Below are 16,215 nucleotides of genomic sequence, written 5' to 3'. Positions count from 1 at the left end.
ACTGTTGAGCATCTTTTCCTCTTGCAGAAGATCTCATTTTTTCTGATGTGTCACAGTCTATCTGTGGGTGTTCTCCAAAGTTCTTTCCTAGGCTCTTTTCTTACTTCCCTCTAAAATTTGTCTCTGGGGAATCTCATCAGTTCCAGTCTCTCTTCTCAGCTTCTGCTCTGAATCACCAATTGTCTAGGGCACATTTTAAATGGGATGTCCCAAACTGGCCCCAAAGTGAACGCATGATCTCTTCTCCAAAGGTCTCTATTCTTTTCATCTCTTGAATTCATGCTGACATCATGCTATCCTGCTCACTTACCCTTAGCTCAGAGCCAATCTCTCTATTTTATTTCGCCCTTCATAACATCTCTTACTCACAGCTACCACCTTTGTAGGTGGCTATGGGGTTTGGGAAGGGGAGAGTAGATAAGAGTGCCTGAGCTTAGAGTCAGGAAGATATGGGTTCAAATGTAGTCTCAGGTACCGAGTACCTGATGACCTTGGGCAAGTCATTTAGTCTTGTTTATCTAGTTCTAAAACCCGGATAATAACACCCAGCTCTCAGAGTCCTAAAGATCATAGGAGATATTTGTAAAGCATATAGCAGTGTCAGAGTATATGCTATTCTAGATGTTAACTAGTAATAGTAGTAGTAGTTCAGATTCTGATCACCTTTTGCCTAGGTTACTGCAAAAAACTCCTTGCTTTCTCTCTCCCCACTCTTTATCCTGCTGCCAAAGCTGACTACATGGCTCCCTGCAGAACATAATCTCTAGCTTTTCCCAAACAAGGCCTGGCCTATCTTTCTAGCCTTGCTGGACATGACTTTCCTCCCAAAGCAGTCTTCTCTGCTCCTCACTGGCTATTGCTTCCCCATCCCTGAAACGCACTCCTTCCTCAGCTTTGCCTCAGAGAAGAATACTTTTCCTCCTTTTTAAGGCAGTATAGCTCGGGTACCATTTTCTACAAAGATCTTTCCTAACACTCCCAACTGCTATTTCCATCATGTATTCTACTACTTTGTATTTCTTCTTTTTTCTATTTCTTCTGTATATCCTTATATTTGTACTTAATTCTTCCTGTCTAAGAGGGATTATTTCAGGCTTTGTATCTGTACTCCCCAGATACAAGACACCTTTATCAAGCAGTGTTCAACAAAAGGTTGTTGATTAATCAATAGGATAGACTAGATTTGTGACTTAATTTTGTGGCAGGAGCTCCCAATGAAGACCTTTCTCTACCAATGTACGATGCATTGATTTGCCCAGTGATTCAGCCAGGATCTGTTAGAGGGGAGCACCTGGATACAAATTTTTCTGGCTCCAAGGTCACTTATTTATCTGTTATGCAATGCCGCTTTTTTATAGACTTAGTAGATTATATCTAATGTTAATTACTAATTACATGCCATATTATAAATATTATATTACAGATTATATACTAATAGGCTGAATTCGAGGAAGGTTTGACCTGATGGGAAGGCTTTTCTGGACACTACATAAATTGAAGAAATCAGTTTCCCTTGTTGTCAGTACAAGCTGACAAAGTACATAACCAAACAGGCAATGGGTTTGTATAAATCACTTTTTGAAAGGAAAAAGAACATACCATTTTCCTAGCAACTGAACTGGCCATATGAAAAACCTTCACAGGATCACCAAACACTAAAGTGGGGTCAAGGACCTCCTTCTCCCATACATCAGGTCTTAGTTCTGTCATCCTGGATAGAGAATGTTCTGATGTTCTAAACAGGTGATTCAGAAAGTTTTTGTTTTGTTTTGTTCTATTCAAATGACATCCAACTCCTATAATTTTCTTAAGTGGTTGATTCGATCAAAGGACAAAGCTTAAATAGTTTATTTGAAAACTTCCCATCTTGTTTTCTAGCCCTTTTTGTTATTGTTCCCAGGGTAAAAGATTCTACCAATGACTACTTTTCCAGGATGGGGCCGCATGGCATAACCTAAAGAATGTTCTGATGGGAATCACAGTTTTAGATCTTAGTTATGACTTAACTTGCACGACTTCACAAGCCACTTAATCTGAGTTTTCTCCTCTATAAAGTCACAGGTAACAATTTTTACATCTCCTACTTCACTGGGTTATGAGTGTTACATCATGTCCATTAACCACTTTTATGAACTATAAAGCCTTGAATTAATCGAAAGATACAGAGGCAGTTAGTTGGCACGGTGGGCCTCGAGTCAGGAAGCCCTGGGTTTAAATCTGGTCTCCAAATAGCTGTGTGAGCCTGGGCAGAGGCGTTTCACCTCTACCTCAGTTTCCTCCTCTCTAAAATGGGGATAACAGCAGCACCTATCTCACAGGGAGAGAGTGCGGTGAGGATCAAATGAGCTATCTGTAAAACACCCACCACACAGTAGGAGCTTAATTAATGCTTGTTTGCTTCCCCGAATAACAGGAATAAAAAGGCCAACTTGGTTAAATTTACTTCACATAAACTCAATCTGTGTTAAACTGTCAAGTGGGATGAGACGAAGTACAGCCTGCGACCGGTAACAGGGATGCCGGACGCCTGTTCGAATGTAACCAGAAAACCCCTCTGGAGAAGGCGGTGAATGACCTTTCCTGACGCCTCGTGAGAGAGAAGTTGGGAGAGATTGAGATGGGGGGTGGAGGGGAGAGCAGGAAGAAAGAGGATCGAAGGAAAGAGGCAGAGAGAAACAGACACGGTGAGACACACACGGACACAGACACAGGCAGCCTGCCGAGTCCGGCCCAATTCCAGCGCCGGAACCAACCCTTCCTTTCGGGATGAATAAATCTGTTCCCCTCCCCCATGCTCTTTCTGGGAAAGTTCTGCTCCGAGCCACTGCCTCGCGGGGTACGAGGAGGGAAAGACACCAGACAGGGGCTGGGGGAGGGGGAAATAAAGTCCCTGAAGTCCAAAGCATCGAAGAGGCAGGAGGAGGGAAGAGGAGGAGAGAACAGTCCGGAGGAGCAGCGGGCCGCGCACCGGGGCTGGGGCAGAGAGGAGGGGGCCGAGCCCCGGCACCTGCGGTCCGGTGGGGGGGAGGGGAGTCGCGCTGACGCTCGCCGCTGCCGGGCCTCCCCACACCGTGCGGGGCCTCTCGGCTCGTCTCACCTGTGGGCTGTCCTCCAAGGTCTCCTCGATGGGCAGCTTGTCGATGCCCGGCATGGTGGCTGACGGGCGGCCCGGCCGAGGTCGGGTCTGGGCCGAGTCGAGAAGGTGAAAGTGGCAGCGGCGGCAGCAGCAACAGTGACAGCGACCAGGACGACGACAGCTGTTGCCCGAGCCCCCGCCGCCGTCGCAGGCGCGCCACCAACCGAACCGGATCCGGCCCCTCCCGCCTGTCCGCCTCCGCCTCCTCCCCCTCAGTCGCGGACGCCGCCACAGCCGCCCAGGATCCCGGGGAACGACCGCGGAGGGAAATCCCTCCTCCTCCCCCTCATTGGCCAGGCCTGACCGAAGGCGCCGTCCATTGGTTTCTAATCACGCCAGTCAGCTCTAGAGAAAGGGCGGGGCGACTGGCTGTCTCGAGACGTAGGGTCTCGCGGAGGAGAGGCAGCTGGGGGGGCGAGCGGGGGTGGGGCCGCGCCTCCGCGCTCCCGCGGCGCGGGCACGAGCTGCCCGCGTTCCTCTCCCCGCCACCCCCACCCCCTCCCATCCCGCGAAGACCTCCCAATGCGCGCCGACCCTCGGCGCCCCGCCTGGCCGGGAGGGGGAACGCAGGCTTCTGCAGGGCGCGGTGATGCTCCGCGAGCTTAGTTTCTGAGATTGTGGACTGTTCCCATCTCACTTTGAGACGTGACCCGGGCTTTCTCACTCTCCAAACCAGGTGTTCATTCGGCAGCCCTCTCTGCCCGCTAAGCCAAGCAGTAGTCCTCTGCCCGATGGGCTTCCCACGCGCGGGCCGTGGGTGCGGGGTTCGCGCCTCGCTCCATCCTGTGCCCTAGGCCGGGGGCACTTATCAGAGCTTCAGTGTTTGGTCAGTGCAAACGCGTTGGTCCATCAATCAAACAGGCCGCCGACGCCCACGCGTGGGGTGGGGGTGGGGCTTGGGCGGTGGGGGTCCCTCCTACCCCTCGTCTCGGGTTACTTGGCCTCTTCCTCCAGAGAGCTCCAAGCCATCTCTTCCCTTCGGGGGCCACTGGATTGAGCCGTCTTAATCAATCAACCAGTCTATCGTACTCACTGAACCAGCGCGGACTCTGATCGGGAAAAGGAGCACCCCAATTCCTCTTTGTCAGGGAGCCAGGACTCTAGCAAGGTCCGCGGGGTGGGGGCGAGGAGCAGAACTAGCTAAACTCCAAGAGCTTGTGGGCCAAGCTGGGGGTGATGGAGACTTGTCCCAGGATAGCCGAGTTAAGACACACTCACCGGTCATCAGATTGGCCACGGCCCCATCCCGGGCACTGAATGCTTCCCACGTGCCAGGCACTGTGCTAAGCACCCAGGATGCAACTACAAGTGAGAAACCCGAGAAAACAAGTAGTATTTGCTGCTTGGCATTCTTAAGTAGAACCATGCTAGCTTGGGGTTATCTGAGGCTTTAAAATTTGCAAAATACTTTAAAAACATTCCTTGATGTTATCATCACAACAATCCTAAGAAGTAGATGCTATTTTACAGATGAGGAAACTGAGGCTTTCCCGGAGGGATTAAGTGACTTGCCCAGGATGAACTCTGTCTAAGGCTGGATTTTGAACACAGATCACCTGACTCCAGATCTCATGAGGGCACCGAGCTGCCTCAATCTTAATTCCACTCCTGCGTTTTCCTTTCCCCTGAAATCCAATTCACTGACTCTCTCTCTATCTCTTCTTCATCTCTGTTTCCTTCTGGATTCCTGGCTAATATCCCACCTTCTGCATGAAGCAGCTCCAAGAGCTGCCCCCTTCACGTCTTGCTTATAATATGGTTGTTCTCATTGTCTCCCCCTCCGGATACTGTAAGTATTTGAAAGCGGGCACTGCCCTTTGCCTTAAAACCTCTCATCTTTAGCTCAGCGCCCGGTACATGGTAAGTGTATTATGAAATTGACTTGATTTGACTGAGTCCAAGACTGGATTAAGCAGTAAATAAATGCAGGGAGCTTTGGGGCCTCTGAGCTGGCTCTCCTGTTAGACCTGTCTGTTTTGGAATGAGGAAAATGAAAGAACACCCAATGAGATTGCTCAGTGCAACCCTGGGGAATCTGGTTACCTAGGTGACTTCCTGCCTACCTGTTTGTGTATGCATCCCTTGGAAACACCACGAGCTTGCCTTGGCTTCTGCATGGGCTGCCCCAGGTTGTAAGCCCAGAGTACATTGACCTTGACAACACCTTCTAACCCAGTTCCCTTGGGTGTGCCTGAGTCAAAGGCTATCGGATCTTTGAGGTCACTTGTCAGGGATATCAGCAGTTAGGCTCTCCTCTCCTGGCACCCTCTCACATCCCTATAACTCTAGAAGGTCTGATAGGCTGGAAGAATCAATCAACTTTATTATGTGCCAGGTACTGTGTTAAACCCGAGGAATATGAAAAATGGACAAACCAGCCCCAACTCTCAAGGAACTTAGATTCTAAAGCAATAACCAAAGGAAATACACAAGGGCTGGCAGGGTTTCTGATGTAGCAGAAGTGTTCCCTAAAGGTGACTGTGGCAATTGCACAACAGCTGGCTGGAGCCTCCCATGGCTGGAGCACATTTCTGCAGCCAGCTAGAGCTCCTATGGCTGGAGCCTCCCATGGTTGGAGCACATTTATTTCTGAGCCAGCTGAAGCCTCCCATGGCTGGAGCACATTTCTGCAGCCAGCTGGAGCCTCCCATGGCTGGAGCACATTTCTGCAGCCAGCTAGAGTCTCCCATGGCTGGAGCATATTTCTGCAGATAGCTGGAGCCTCCCATGGCTGGAGTCTCCCATGGCTGGAGCATATTTCTGCAGCCAGCTAGAGTCTCCCATGGCTGGAGCATATTTCTGCAGCCAGCTAGAGTCTCCCATGGCTGGAGCACATTTCTGCAGCCAGCTAAAGTCTCCCATGGCTGGAGCATATTTCTGCAGATAGCTAGAGCCTCCCATGGCTGGAGTCTCCCATGGCTGGAGCCCATTTCTGAGCCAGCTGGAGTCTCCCATCACTTCCCCACCTGTGCTGCAGGGGCAGCAGGAACAGGGCAGTCTTGGAGACAGAATCTCAATGTCATGCCATATGGAGATCAGCTGAAGGAATCAGGGATGCTTCACCTCTAAAAGAGAAGACTTGAAGTAGGGAAAGGATGATGGGGAAAGGCCATTTCTTGTTCCAGGTATTTTTAATTTAAGCCCCAGGTCTGAAACACTCTCCCTCCTGGGATCCACCTACTGACCTCTCCAAATTCCTTTGTACCCAGGTGAAAATCCCTTCCCTTATTGGAAGCCTTCCCCTAATTCCTTTAAACCCCGTGCCTTCCCTCTAGTAATTATTTACTATTTATCCTGTATGTAGTTTACTTTGTAAATATTTGCTAGTATGTTGTCTAATCCATTAGATTGTAAACTCACCAAGGAAAAGGACTATTTTTTGCCTCTTTTTTTGTATCCCCAGTTCTTAGCAGAGTGCCTATTTCATAGAAGGTGCTTAATAAATATTGATTGATTTATTGATTGATAGCTATCTTCAAATAATTGAAGGCCTGTCTCTTTGAAGGACGATTAGATTTGCTTTGTTTGGATGTGGAAAGGAGAACTGAGAGATCATCAGGAGAAGTTATAAAATGGTCAGTTCAGGCAGAGCTGTCTACAAACAGAGCCCTGCCTCTGGAGCTGGTAGTTATCCCTCATCCTCCAGGGCTTCCGACAAGAGGAATATTTGTTGGGGGGGGGGTGTTGTCAAGAGAATTACAGGGTTGGATTGGAAGGCTGCTGAAGTCCCTTTCACTTCTGAGATCCAGTTATTATCATCCTATGTCTTTAAGACGCAGCTGTGGACTTTTTCAACATCCTGGCAACAGCAGTCATTTGCAGAGTTCTGACTTTTTTTTTTTGGAAGCAGATCTCCATATTAAGGGGGACTGTTGGAGGGAGGATGGATTTTTATAGTTCAAATAAATTAATTCAACTGAGAGCCATTTCAGGATTCGAGTGGTGATGTAAATAGAAGTTTAAGTGAGAATTTGAAGGGACTTGAAGAAGCATGTTAAAAACTTTCTGGTTCAATTAAAAATATTAAGAAATGGTCATTTACTGTAGCCTCAACCTTTTCAGATTTTTAGATAGAAAAAAAAAGCTAGGGCTTTTCTTAGGAAAATGGATTAAGGACAATAACCAAATTAAGTTCTGCCCAGTTAAGATAACTGCCTCCTTCTGATCCCAGACTAGGTCTTCTTCTCTATTCAGGTGTAAGATATTGATTTCCTAAAGGAAGTCCTTTTAATTCTTCTGGGAGTGATCAAGGAAGGAAGGAATAATAACTGTATTAATATATACTGTAATAATATATACCCTAAACTATTTCATCATATGAGGATCTTTTGTTTATTCAAGATCCCAGGACATGTTACTTAGAGCCATCCTGGCTTGGATGTCTGAAGGCATGAGGTGGGGAAGACCTAACTTTTTTTTTTTTAATAACTTTTTATTGACAGAAGGACCTAACTTTTAGATAGCACTTGCTGTTGATCCTCCTTTATTTTCAAAGAGGACCAATGATATCAATGGAGTTAATTGTATTTCTGTGAGGCCGACTTACACGGTCATCAGCCTCACCTTTTCTTCCTTAATCCTCAAAGTCCAAGTGGCAGGACAAAAATCAGGATGACTAAGGACGACTTGGATGCAGTGGATGACCTTAGTAAATTATGTTTGACCAGTTTCTAATTGCTCCAAAGTGCCTGCTTTAACCTCCTTCATGGCCCTTGGAACAAATTGTTTTCAACTGTCCATTCCACCAGAAGAAGTCTTTAAATGCTAAGAGTAGCCATACTCCTAACTCACCACAGGTTTGAGGCCCATTGGTCATCCTCAGTTTAGTTTAGTCCATCTCCTAAGACAGTTTTATTGGGGTATGGTCAATGGACATCTACAGTTTTTTTGGAGCCACAACAATAATGGGGGTGGGGGGGAGAGGAAGTGCCATATAACTCCCATTTTACCAGAGGCAAACAGGAGTTAAATGATTTGCCCAGGATCATATAATTAGTCTCTGAAATGGTATTTGAACTCAGGTCTTCCAGACTCCAGACTCAGTGCATTTTGGAAATTTCTTTCTCTAGATTAGAAAAGCTTAGAATAAATGAATCCGAAGTATTTTTGGCAAACATATCTAAAACACAGAGCACGGTGTTAACATTTTTTCTTTAACCCACTCAGCAGGATCTTATAATTGGGAATTTGATGACCTCAATTGCAATGATTAGATAGATGAATAACTAAATATGTGGGAGAAAGGAAAAAGCAGCAGGAGCTGTATGAGAAGCAGTAGCCTGTTGCAGAAGGAAAAGACTTGTATTTCTTATTAACAACAACATGGGAGATTTCTGCCCAGCTCAGAAAACTCCTTCCTGTCTCCAGAGGTAGACAGGTGCCTGCTACATTTGAACCCAGTTCAAATCCTGTAGTGAGTGACCTAACCACTCACGGTCTCATATTACTTATCTATCACAATAAGGATGTTGGACTAAGGTGCCTCCTTGCCCCCAGCTCTCATCCTAGGGGGAAATCTTACAGAGTGCCTGGGGAAGGGGCAGGAGAAGGTCAAGACCATCCAACTTGGCCCTAAATCAGAGATTTTGTCTTCTAAAGGATGGTAATGGTATGAATTCATGGACCCAAACAAATCAAGTTGTGCTGTTTAATCAAGTGGGCAAAGTTCCTAATGAACTCTCGAAAAAGGACCCTCCAATGTTGAAAAATTACCCATGCATATGTTTTGTAAATAAAAAGCTTTAATTAAAAAAAAAAAAAAAAGAAAAAGGACCCTCAACCAGATATGATGCTAATTGGGTACATGAGCAAGGTTATGGGTTATCATAGTATAGGTCAAGTTTATGTGCCTTTAAATGGCTGTACGTAGCTTGAACTTCTGAATATATAAAGTAACTGTGGCGTCGATACAAGGGAGCGCTGTCTGTACATGGTAATTTTGTCAAAACAAGAAATTCTGCAGAGTCAGTTTGTTCCCGTAAAAAGAGGAGATAGAAGGAGATAACATTTCTCACTGGGCTCATTCAGAAACTGGCTTATAGCCAGGGACATAATATTTTGCTGGGGTCTATTCACCCCATCATGCCTCAGTCGTCCAGCAGGACCCACAAGACAAGGACCGTGAAGGAGAATCCTTAGGAAGGGAGAAGAATTCTGGGAATGGGATCACTGGGCCCTGGGATTGTGGTCCAGGGGCCCCAGCCCAATGACGGAAGGTGATGGGGGCAGAGGCAGAGAAAGAAGCCCAGAGCTATTGAGAAGGCAGGTATGTCAGCTGGGGACATTCTAGGGAATGTTTTCTGGGCCAGAGGCCCAAAGCAGATCTCAAGGGGCTAGGCCATAATGAATTTCAAAGCTATGGGGATTTTCATGTTTCAGTTTAGGAGTTAGATGGGGCCTTCTCTGCCCAGGATCTGCAATGCCAACATGTGTCTTCCTGGCTCTGAAGCCAGCTTATCACCCTTTCACCAGCTTTCTTCTCATCGCACTTAAAGCAACCAATTAACAGCCTTTGGACAGCGACCTGAATTAGTCTCTTACATGGTAGATAGAATCTTGCTCCCCCTTGTCTCAAGTTCTATTTAAGGCCAAACTCAGGCTTTCATATTGTGATTTTAATTTAATGGGCTTTTTAAATAGTAGCTCCATCATTCCCAAGGCTGAGAATGATTCCTGAGTCATCACTGGAGAGAGTAATAAATGGCCCCAGGCTTTCTGAAAACAGCCTGACTGAAAATGAAACCAATGGATAGAAAGGAAGCAAATGGGAGTCTGGGAACATGGAGGACCAGGGATGGGAATGGATTGGATGGTCTTCTTCGTGAAGTCTATATGATGGGCTAGATTTTGAAGATCCCTCAAAGGAACTGGGGAGGTTTGATAAGTTTCTTCTCTCCTTAGAGGGAGTTTGCCTCAATTCCTGACAGAGAATACGGGGAAGAGAAGAAAAGGGTCTTTCTAGACCTTTTCTAGACCCTTAGAGAAATAAGAGAAGGTCTTAAATGTGACAACGTAGGTCAGGCCAGTGAGTGGGTGAATATCATCTCATTGCAATAATAACTGATATTTCTACAGTACGTTAATTATCTTTACATTTATGATCTCATTTGAGAGTCCCGGCAATCTTCTGAGGTGATAGGGATGGGCATTTTTTACCCCCATTTTATAGACAAGACTCAGTGGTAGGCCACGGACACATAGCTTGTAAGTGGCAGAGGCAGAGTTTGAATCTTAACTCTGTTCAGTGCCCTAATCACTATGACAGGATTCCTTGAATAAAACTTTGTGATGCTTTAAAAGTTCTGGAGGAGCCCTGGAATGTCAAAATCCCCTCACGGCTGTGGGCTCCAGGCTTATTTGGCCTTGGAAAAATGGGTATGCCAGAGAGTAGCAATAAAATCTGATTGATAAATTTGGATTATGTCCCTAACTTCTAAGTCATTTACTGCCCCGGCCTTGGGCAATCTAAACAAAGAATTTATATTCCTCACCCAAGACTGAAATAAAGACTGGGTGGCTTAGATAAGAAATCTGATGAAGTTGTTTATTCAAGAAGGAGATGTCAAGACTTGCAAGTGAATTGGATTTGAGCGGGTGAAAGCTGGGCAAAGTCAGAAGCCTCACTTTGTCCTCTGGAGCTAACTGCCTAGGTCCAATGGCAAGATCTCGATGGGAATGAGGGGAGACAGCCCGGATGCAGGGGCCTTTTTAAGCTAAGATCTTTCTCAGGTCTCAGTTTGTCTGAAAACAAATAAACCAACAAAAACCATAAGACTGGCAAACGCCTCCTTGTATGAATATGTTCTTGTCCCTTTGCTCAGTCCTAAAATTTTGTGTGGTGAGAGCATCCAGATCCTCGACTTTCCCTTTGGCAGTAACTTAATTGGGTTAAAGGCCTGTCTATCTTTTCTTATCTCTCAAGCTTACATCTCCAAGGAGGAAAGGGTTCAGACTATCCATTCGCTTTAAACAAAAGTAAAATAATTATATGATATACTAGATGGAATATTAGAATTGAAATCTGAGAGCCCAGCATAAGATCCAGCCTCTACCTTTTGGCTTTGCTTTCCCATCTATAAAATGAAAGGATTGGGTTGGAGGATGTTTAAGGTCTCTTTCAACTCATTAAGTCTATGATGACTGAGAAAATTTGTTATAGCAGTTTTGTGGAGTTCATAGGTCCTAAAAATGACTGGAACAGCTGTCAGCTTGTATAATCTAGGATGAGGATCTTACATAAAATTTGTCTTACCAGAAAACTGCTAATAACACAGACTTTTGTATCTGAGACTGGGCTAAGCTGCAAATATCCAAAGCTATGTTAAAAAAACAATGTATTTCTGACATGGGGGGAGCACTGTGTTTCCAGCCCTGGCCTAGTCAATAATAGGCCCAGGCTATGGGCTGCCAAATAAAGCCCTGATCCCACTTGTCTGAGGCCCAGATCCTTGTTTCCTTCCCAAACCTCCCCCATCTTCAGCCTGGATTTCTGAGAGCCACTTTCCCTTTTAAGGGATTAACTCAGAGTCTTGTTAATTGGAAATGAACCAATCAGATCATGGCTTGTAACCTCTGGCTTGTAGGAAAACTCTCCTCTTCCCTTACCATTCAGTATATTTATTAATGGATAACAAAACATTTTTTAAACATTTGCTATGGACCAGGTACTGTGCTACCCACTGGGGATACAAAAATACAAATAAGCAAAGCAGGCCCTGCCCTCAAGGAGCTTTCATTTTAATGGGGGGAAAGTCAATTACCTAAAGGGGAACTAGAAAAAATGGACAGTCCTGATTCCCTACCAGACAAGGTTAAATGGATCTCACCAATCAGAGTCCAGCTTCCCAGTGACCAAGGTTCTGGCAGGAGGGTAAGAGGGATGATCAAAGCAAGTAAGTAACATTACACGTAGATGAATCCTCTCCAAACATAGAATCATAGCTCTGCAGCTGGAAGGAACCTTGAAAGCAAATTTGTCCAATTTTCTCATTTTACAGAGGGGAGAATTGGAGTTTCAGTGTCTTTCCCAAGCCATAGAGTTGTTAAGGATCTGAGATTGCCTGACTCCATTTTACGTTCAGTCTGCTATCAGGGGTATTGCCTTCATTAGTATAGATCACAATTTATCCATTCCAGTTTCTCTCAATGCAAATCTCTTTTATGTCCTCCTTTAAGTTGTGGGGTAATCCACTCAATGGCTGATAGCCACCCTCTGCTTCTTCTGACACCACAAGGACACCAAGATCCTCCTTCACCTTTCTCCCCTCTCTAATCTCTCCTGAAAGTTGTTTTCTTAATCCCCGAAGGGGTACATTTCTTTCCTCAAGGGATCCCTAACAAAATCTACTGTGTTGCTCTAGCTCCCCTTGCCAGATTGATCTACCTAGAGGGAAAGTCTTCAAGGATTGCCACATGCATTTCTGGGGTTTGTAGCCTCTTCTTAGACCAGGAAAAGACAGAAGTACAGCAGGACTTGTACAGTAGAGTGGGGTTTGTATCAATCCAGGAAGTTTGGAAATAACCTGTGGGAAGAGGCTGTGATGGCACATAGACAGGGGAACTGTTGAGGCAGAAAGAACAGTAGTATGTGCTCTGCTTCCAGCAGGGTGGCCCAGAGAACAATTTTGGCCACAGTGGGAGATAAACCTGATTATTAAAGACTTTTCTCTGGCCTTGAATCCATGGAACTGGTGAAATGCTTCTTTCTACTTTTCTTTCTAAAAGAATATTTAAATGAAAACTCTTGCATGTTTCCTTTTAAACTGTTCCTTATGGTTTCAATTACACTTTAAATCTGCCTTTGTCTAGGTAAGATATATGTATAACATTAAACATTCTGTGCATATGTCTTTCGTGGCATTCTAAGAGTACAAATGAGGAAGCCTTTGGCCATTTGACTCCACAAAATTTAATTGGTTGGAAATTCTCCTTTGCAGTTTGGTGGCTAAGTATGTCTCGGGGCATGACAAACTGTTATTTTATTTTGTTAATAATTCTCTAAACTTTTATAGACAGAACTCAAATTGCCCCTGAGGTTTCTTTTAGTTTCTAGTCAAGTCTATTGAATCTATTGTGGAGGGAGGAAATGGGGTGTTTGGGGACAGGAAAGAGAAAGAGTGCAGATTCAAATGAGGGAAGTGAAGTTCCCAATGGCAAGAGAAAGAATTCTGTTCTGCCCTATTCCCTGGAGGACAGAAGGAGCTAGGAGTGAGTACCAGCCAGTTAACACCTGCCTGTTCCACTTCACTAAATCCTGATCAGTTAGAAATATGAAGGGTCATTGAGCAATGCATGTAGTTGTTACAGAGTCATGGGGTTTGCTCCTGCTGCCCTCATTTAGAGCCTTATTGACTTTTATTAGACATCTGGTTCTTAGCAAATTTTTTTTTTCTGGTTTCCATTATATCCCTTTAGAAAGAACCTACTAAGGTGGGTGATGAGCAAATAAGGTAGGTGCAAATAAGCAAAAAAACTGATGATGATATTGGAAATTTTTTTTTAGCAGACTCAAAACAATGCAGTATTGTCATCAGCATTTGTGGTGAGTCAATGACTGTTATATATGAATAATATCCTGTTAAATCACATGCTGAGTCCTCTATTCACATAAAATTCTAAAATATTTTCATCAAAGTATCCCAAAATAAAATTTAAAAAATTCTGTTGAGGGGAGGAGATTTAGAAAATTAATTTGTGTTTATATCTCATTCACCAGTGATGGTAGCCAAATGAATTTTTCTCTGTATGATGCAATCATAATTATCATTTTGTTTTCTTTTGGGATGTGGGAAATCTAAAAAAAAAAAAAAAAACAACCCAATGTTGTAATTATTAACTGCACGAGAAGTTGAAGGATGATGAAAGAGGACCTAAAGTCTAAAAGCTGAAAGAACATTTGACAAGTCAGTTGTGTTCTAGTGGACAGATGCCAAGCTCTGGAGGGAGCCAGGGGATCTTGATCCAAATCTCATGTCAGATGCTTAAAACTTATGTGGCTCTGAAAAAGTCACCTGATCTTTAGAACCTCAATTTTCTCATCTGTCAAATGAAGGGATAGCACCAAATAGACTTTGAGGTTTCAATCCATGATTCCAAAAAGACAGAAGTACAGCAGGACTTGTACAGTAGAGTGGGATTTGTATCAGTCCAGGAAGTTTGGAGATAACCTGTGGGAAGAGGCTGTGATGGCACATAGACAGGGGAACTGTTGAGGCAGAAAGAACAGTAGTATGTACCCTGCTTCCAGCAGGGTGGCCCAGGAAGTGAGGAGCAGAGCAGCCCAAGCAGGTAGGAAAGTAAGAAATGCAATGGCCCACCATACTGCCTTTGGGGTATAGGAGCATCCCTGACTCAGCTTTGGTGTATACTGTGGATTTAGGACTGCTAGCAGCTTGCAATACAGCTCACGGAAGGAGGCTTTTCTTTTCTTTTTTTTTAATTATTGCTTTTTATTAATAGAACATATGCCTGGGTAATTTTTTTAAATTTTATTTTATTTTATTTAATAATAACTTTATATTGACAGAATCCATGCCAGGGTAATTTTTTTACATTATCCCTTGCACTCGTTTCTGTTCCGATTTTTCCCCTCCCTCCCTCCATCCCCTCCCCCAGAAGGCAAGCAGTCCTATATATGTTAGATATGTTGCAGTATATCCTAGATACAATATATGTTTGCAGAACCGAACAGTTCTCTTATTGCACAGGGAGAATTGGATTCAGAAGGTAAAAATAACCTGGGTAATTTTTTTACATCATCCCTTGTACTCACTTCTGTTCCAACTTTTCCCTTCCCTCCTGCCACCCCCTCCCTAGATGGCAATCAGCCCTATACATGTTAAACATGTTACAGTATATCCTAGGTACAATATATGTCTACAGAACCAAACAGTTCTCTTGTTGCACAGGAAGAATTGGATTCTGAAAGTAAAAATAATCTGGGAAGAAAAACAAAAATGCAAGTAGTCCACACTTATTTCCCAGTGTTCTTTCTCTCAGTGTAGCTGCTTCTGTCATCTTTGATCAATTGAAACTGAGTTAGATCTTCTCTTTGTCAAAGAAGTCTACTTCCATTAGAATACATCCTCATACAGTATTGTCGTTGAAGTGTATAATAATGAAGGAGGCTTTTCTTAGGAACACACCTAACCCAGAGGGTGACTAGAAAAAACCACTTAAGTGTCCAGATTCCCAGGGAGCTTTGCTACTGAATCACAAAGATGCTCAAGCTGCTTCTCCTGTTCTCCCACCTTTCCACATCTTTAGCTCTGTAGCACCAGTTTAGTAATCACTCACCCAGAAGTCTGGATTGGCTGTTTATGAAAGTTAGCAATAGGCAATCCCAATAGAGAAGAGATCTGGGACCTTGGTTAGTCAATCTATCGGCAGCAGGGGCCACCTTTTTGTTACCCCATACATTATTGTCTTTATTACTAAATATGGTAAAAACATCTCCCCTCTAAGACCTGACCTCTGTTTCCCTTCCCAGAGGAGGTAGGGGGTGAGCCTTCTCAATTTGCTGCATTTAGGTGGGGAACCAGGTGGATCCCTTGAGAGTCTCTCCTTTCTTACATAATTATCACATTTCACCGTGGAATGCAAAATCTGGCTGAAGAGGACTTTTCCCCTCCTCACTGCAAAGGAGAGGACTTCATTCCTACCAGACCCTGCCTTTTTCTTCCTTCTGGATCAGTTCAGGGGGCATGCCTGTCACTTTCATCCCCCCTCTTTTTTGCATAGAAATCTAGAAGTTTTGTCTGGAACCCTGGTCTTCTAAGCAGTCTAGTTCAGGACACAAGAGAGTGCAGCAATGGTGCCCCCAAAGGGCAGGGCAATGGTCTGATCCATTTGTGTCTCTTTCTCTGTTATTTTAACAAGTCTGATGGTACAGCCTTTTAAAACAAAACTGTCACCATAAACTGATCTCTTATCTCATCTCTCAACAAGTCCCCAGTTGAGGAAACTCACTATTTGGCCAGAGGTAGAGATCTGTGACCCATTTAAATTCTAAGGATTCAAGCTAGTCACTGCCACCCCCCCCCTCCCATTTTCAAATTAAGACCATATATAAATTATCTTTT

General features: G+C 44.4%; 1 protein-coding gene and 1 long non-coding RNA gene across 2 annotated transcripts in view; one reads left to right on the top strand and one right to left on the bottom strand.

The window, feature by feature from the left end:
* Positions 1-3,354, bottom strand: part of APPL1 (adaptor protein, phosphotyrosine interacting with PH domain and leucine zipper 1) — a 47,330-nt gene extending 43,976 nt beyond the window's left edge. The window contains exon 1 of the mRNA XM_051979464.1: positions 3,098-3,354. Coding sequence (XP_051835424.1) covers positions 3,098-3,151 — 54 coding nt within the window. The 5' untranslated portion in view covers positions 3,152-3,354. The remainder of the gene's footprint in view (positions 1-3,097) is intronic.
* A 602-nt stretch (positions 3,355-3,956) lies between these two features.
* The window catches only part of LOC127550472 (uncharacterized), a 36,090-nt gene continuing 23,831 nt past the window's right edge, over positions 3,957-16,215 (top strand). The window contains exon 1 of the long non-coding RNA XR_007950874.1: positions 3,957-4,925. This is a non-coding gene — a long non-coding RNA (uncharacterized LOC127550472). The remainder of the gene's footprint in view (positions 4,926-16,215) is intronic.

Source organism: Antechinus flavipes, chromosome 1 (assembly GCF_016432865.1).
Source record: "Antechinus flavipes isolate AdamAnt ecotype Samford, QLD, Australia chromosome 1, AdamAnt_v2, whole genome shotgun sequence".
Classification (NCBI taxonomy): Eukaryota; Metazoa; Chordata; class Mammalia; order Dasyuromorphia; family Dasyuridae; genus Antechinus; species Antechinus flavipes.
The sequence above is the reverse complement of the archived record's forward strand: the minus strand, read 5'-3'. Positions and strand labels throughout refer to the sequence as shown.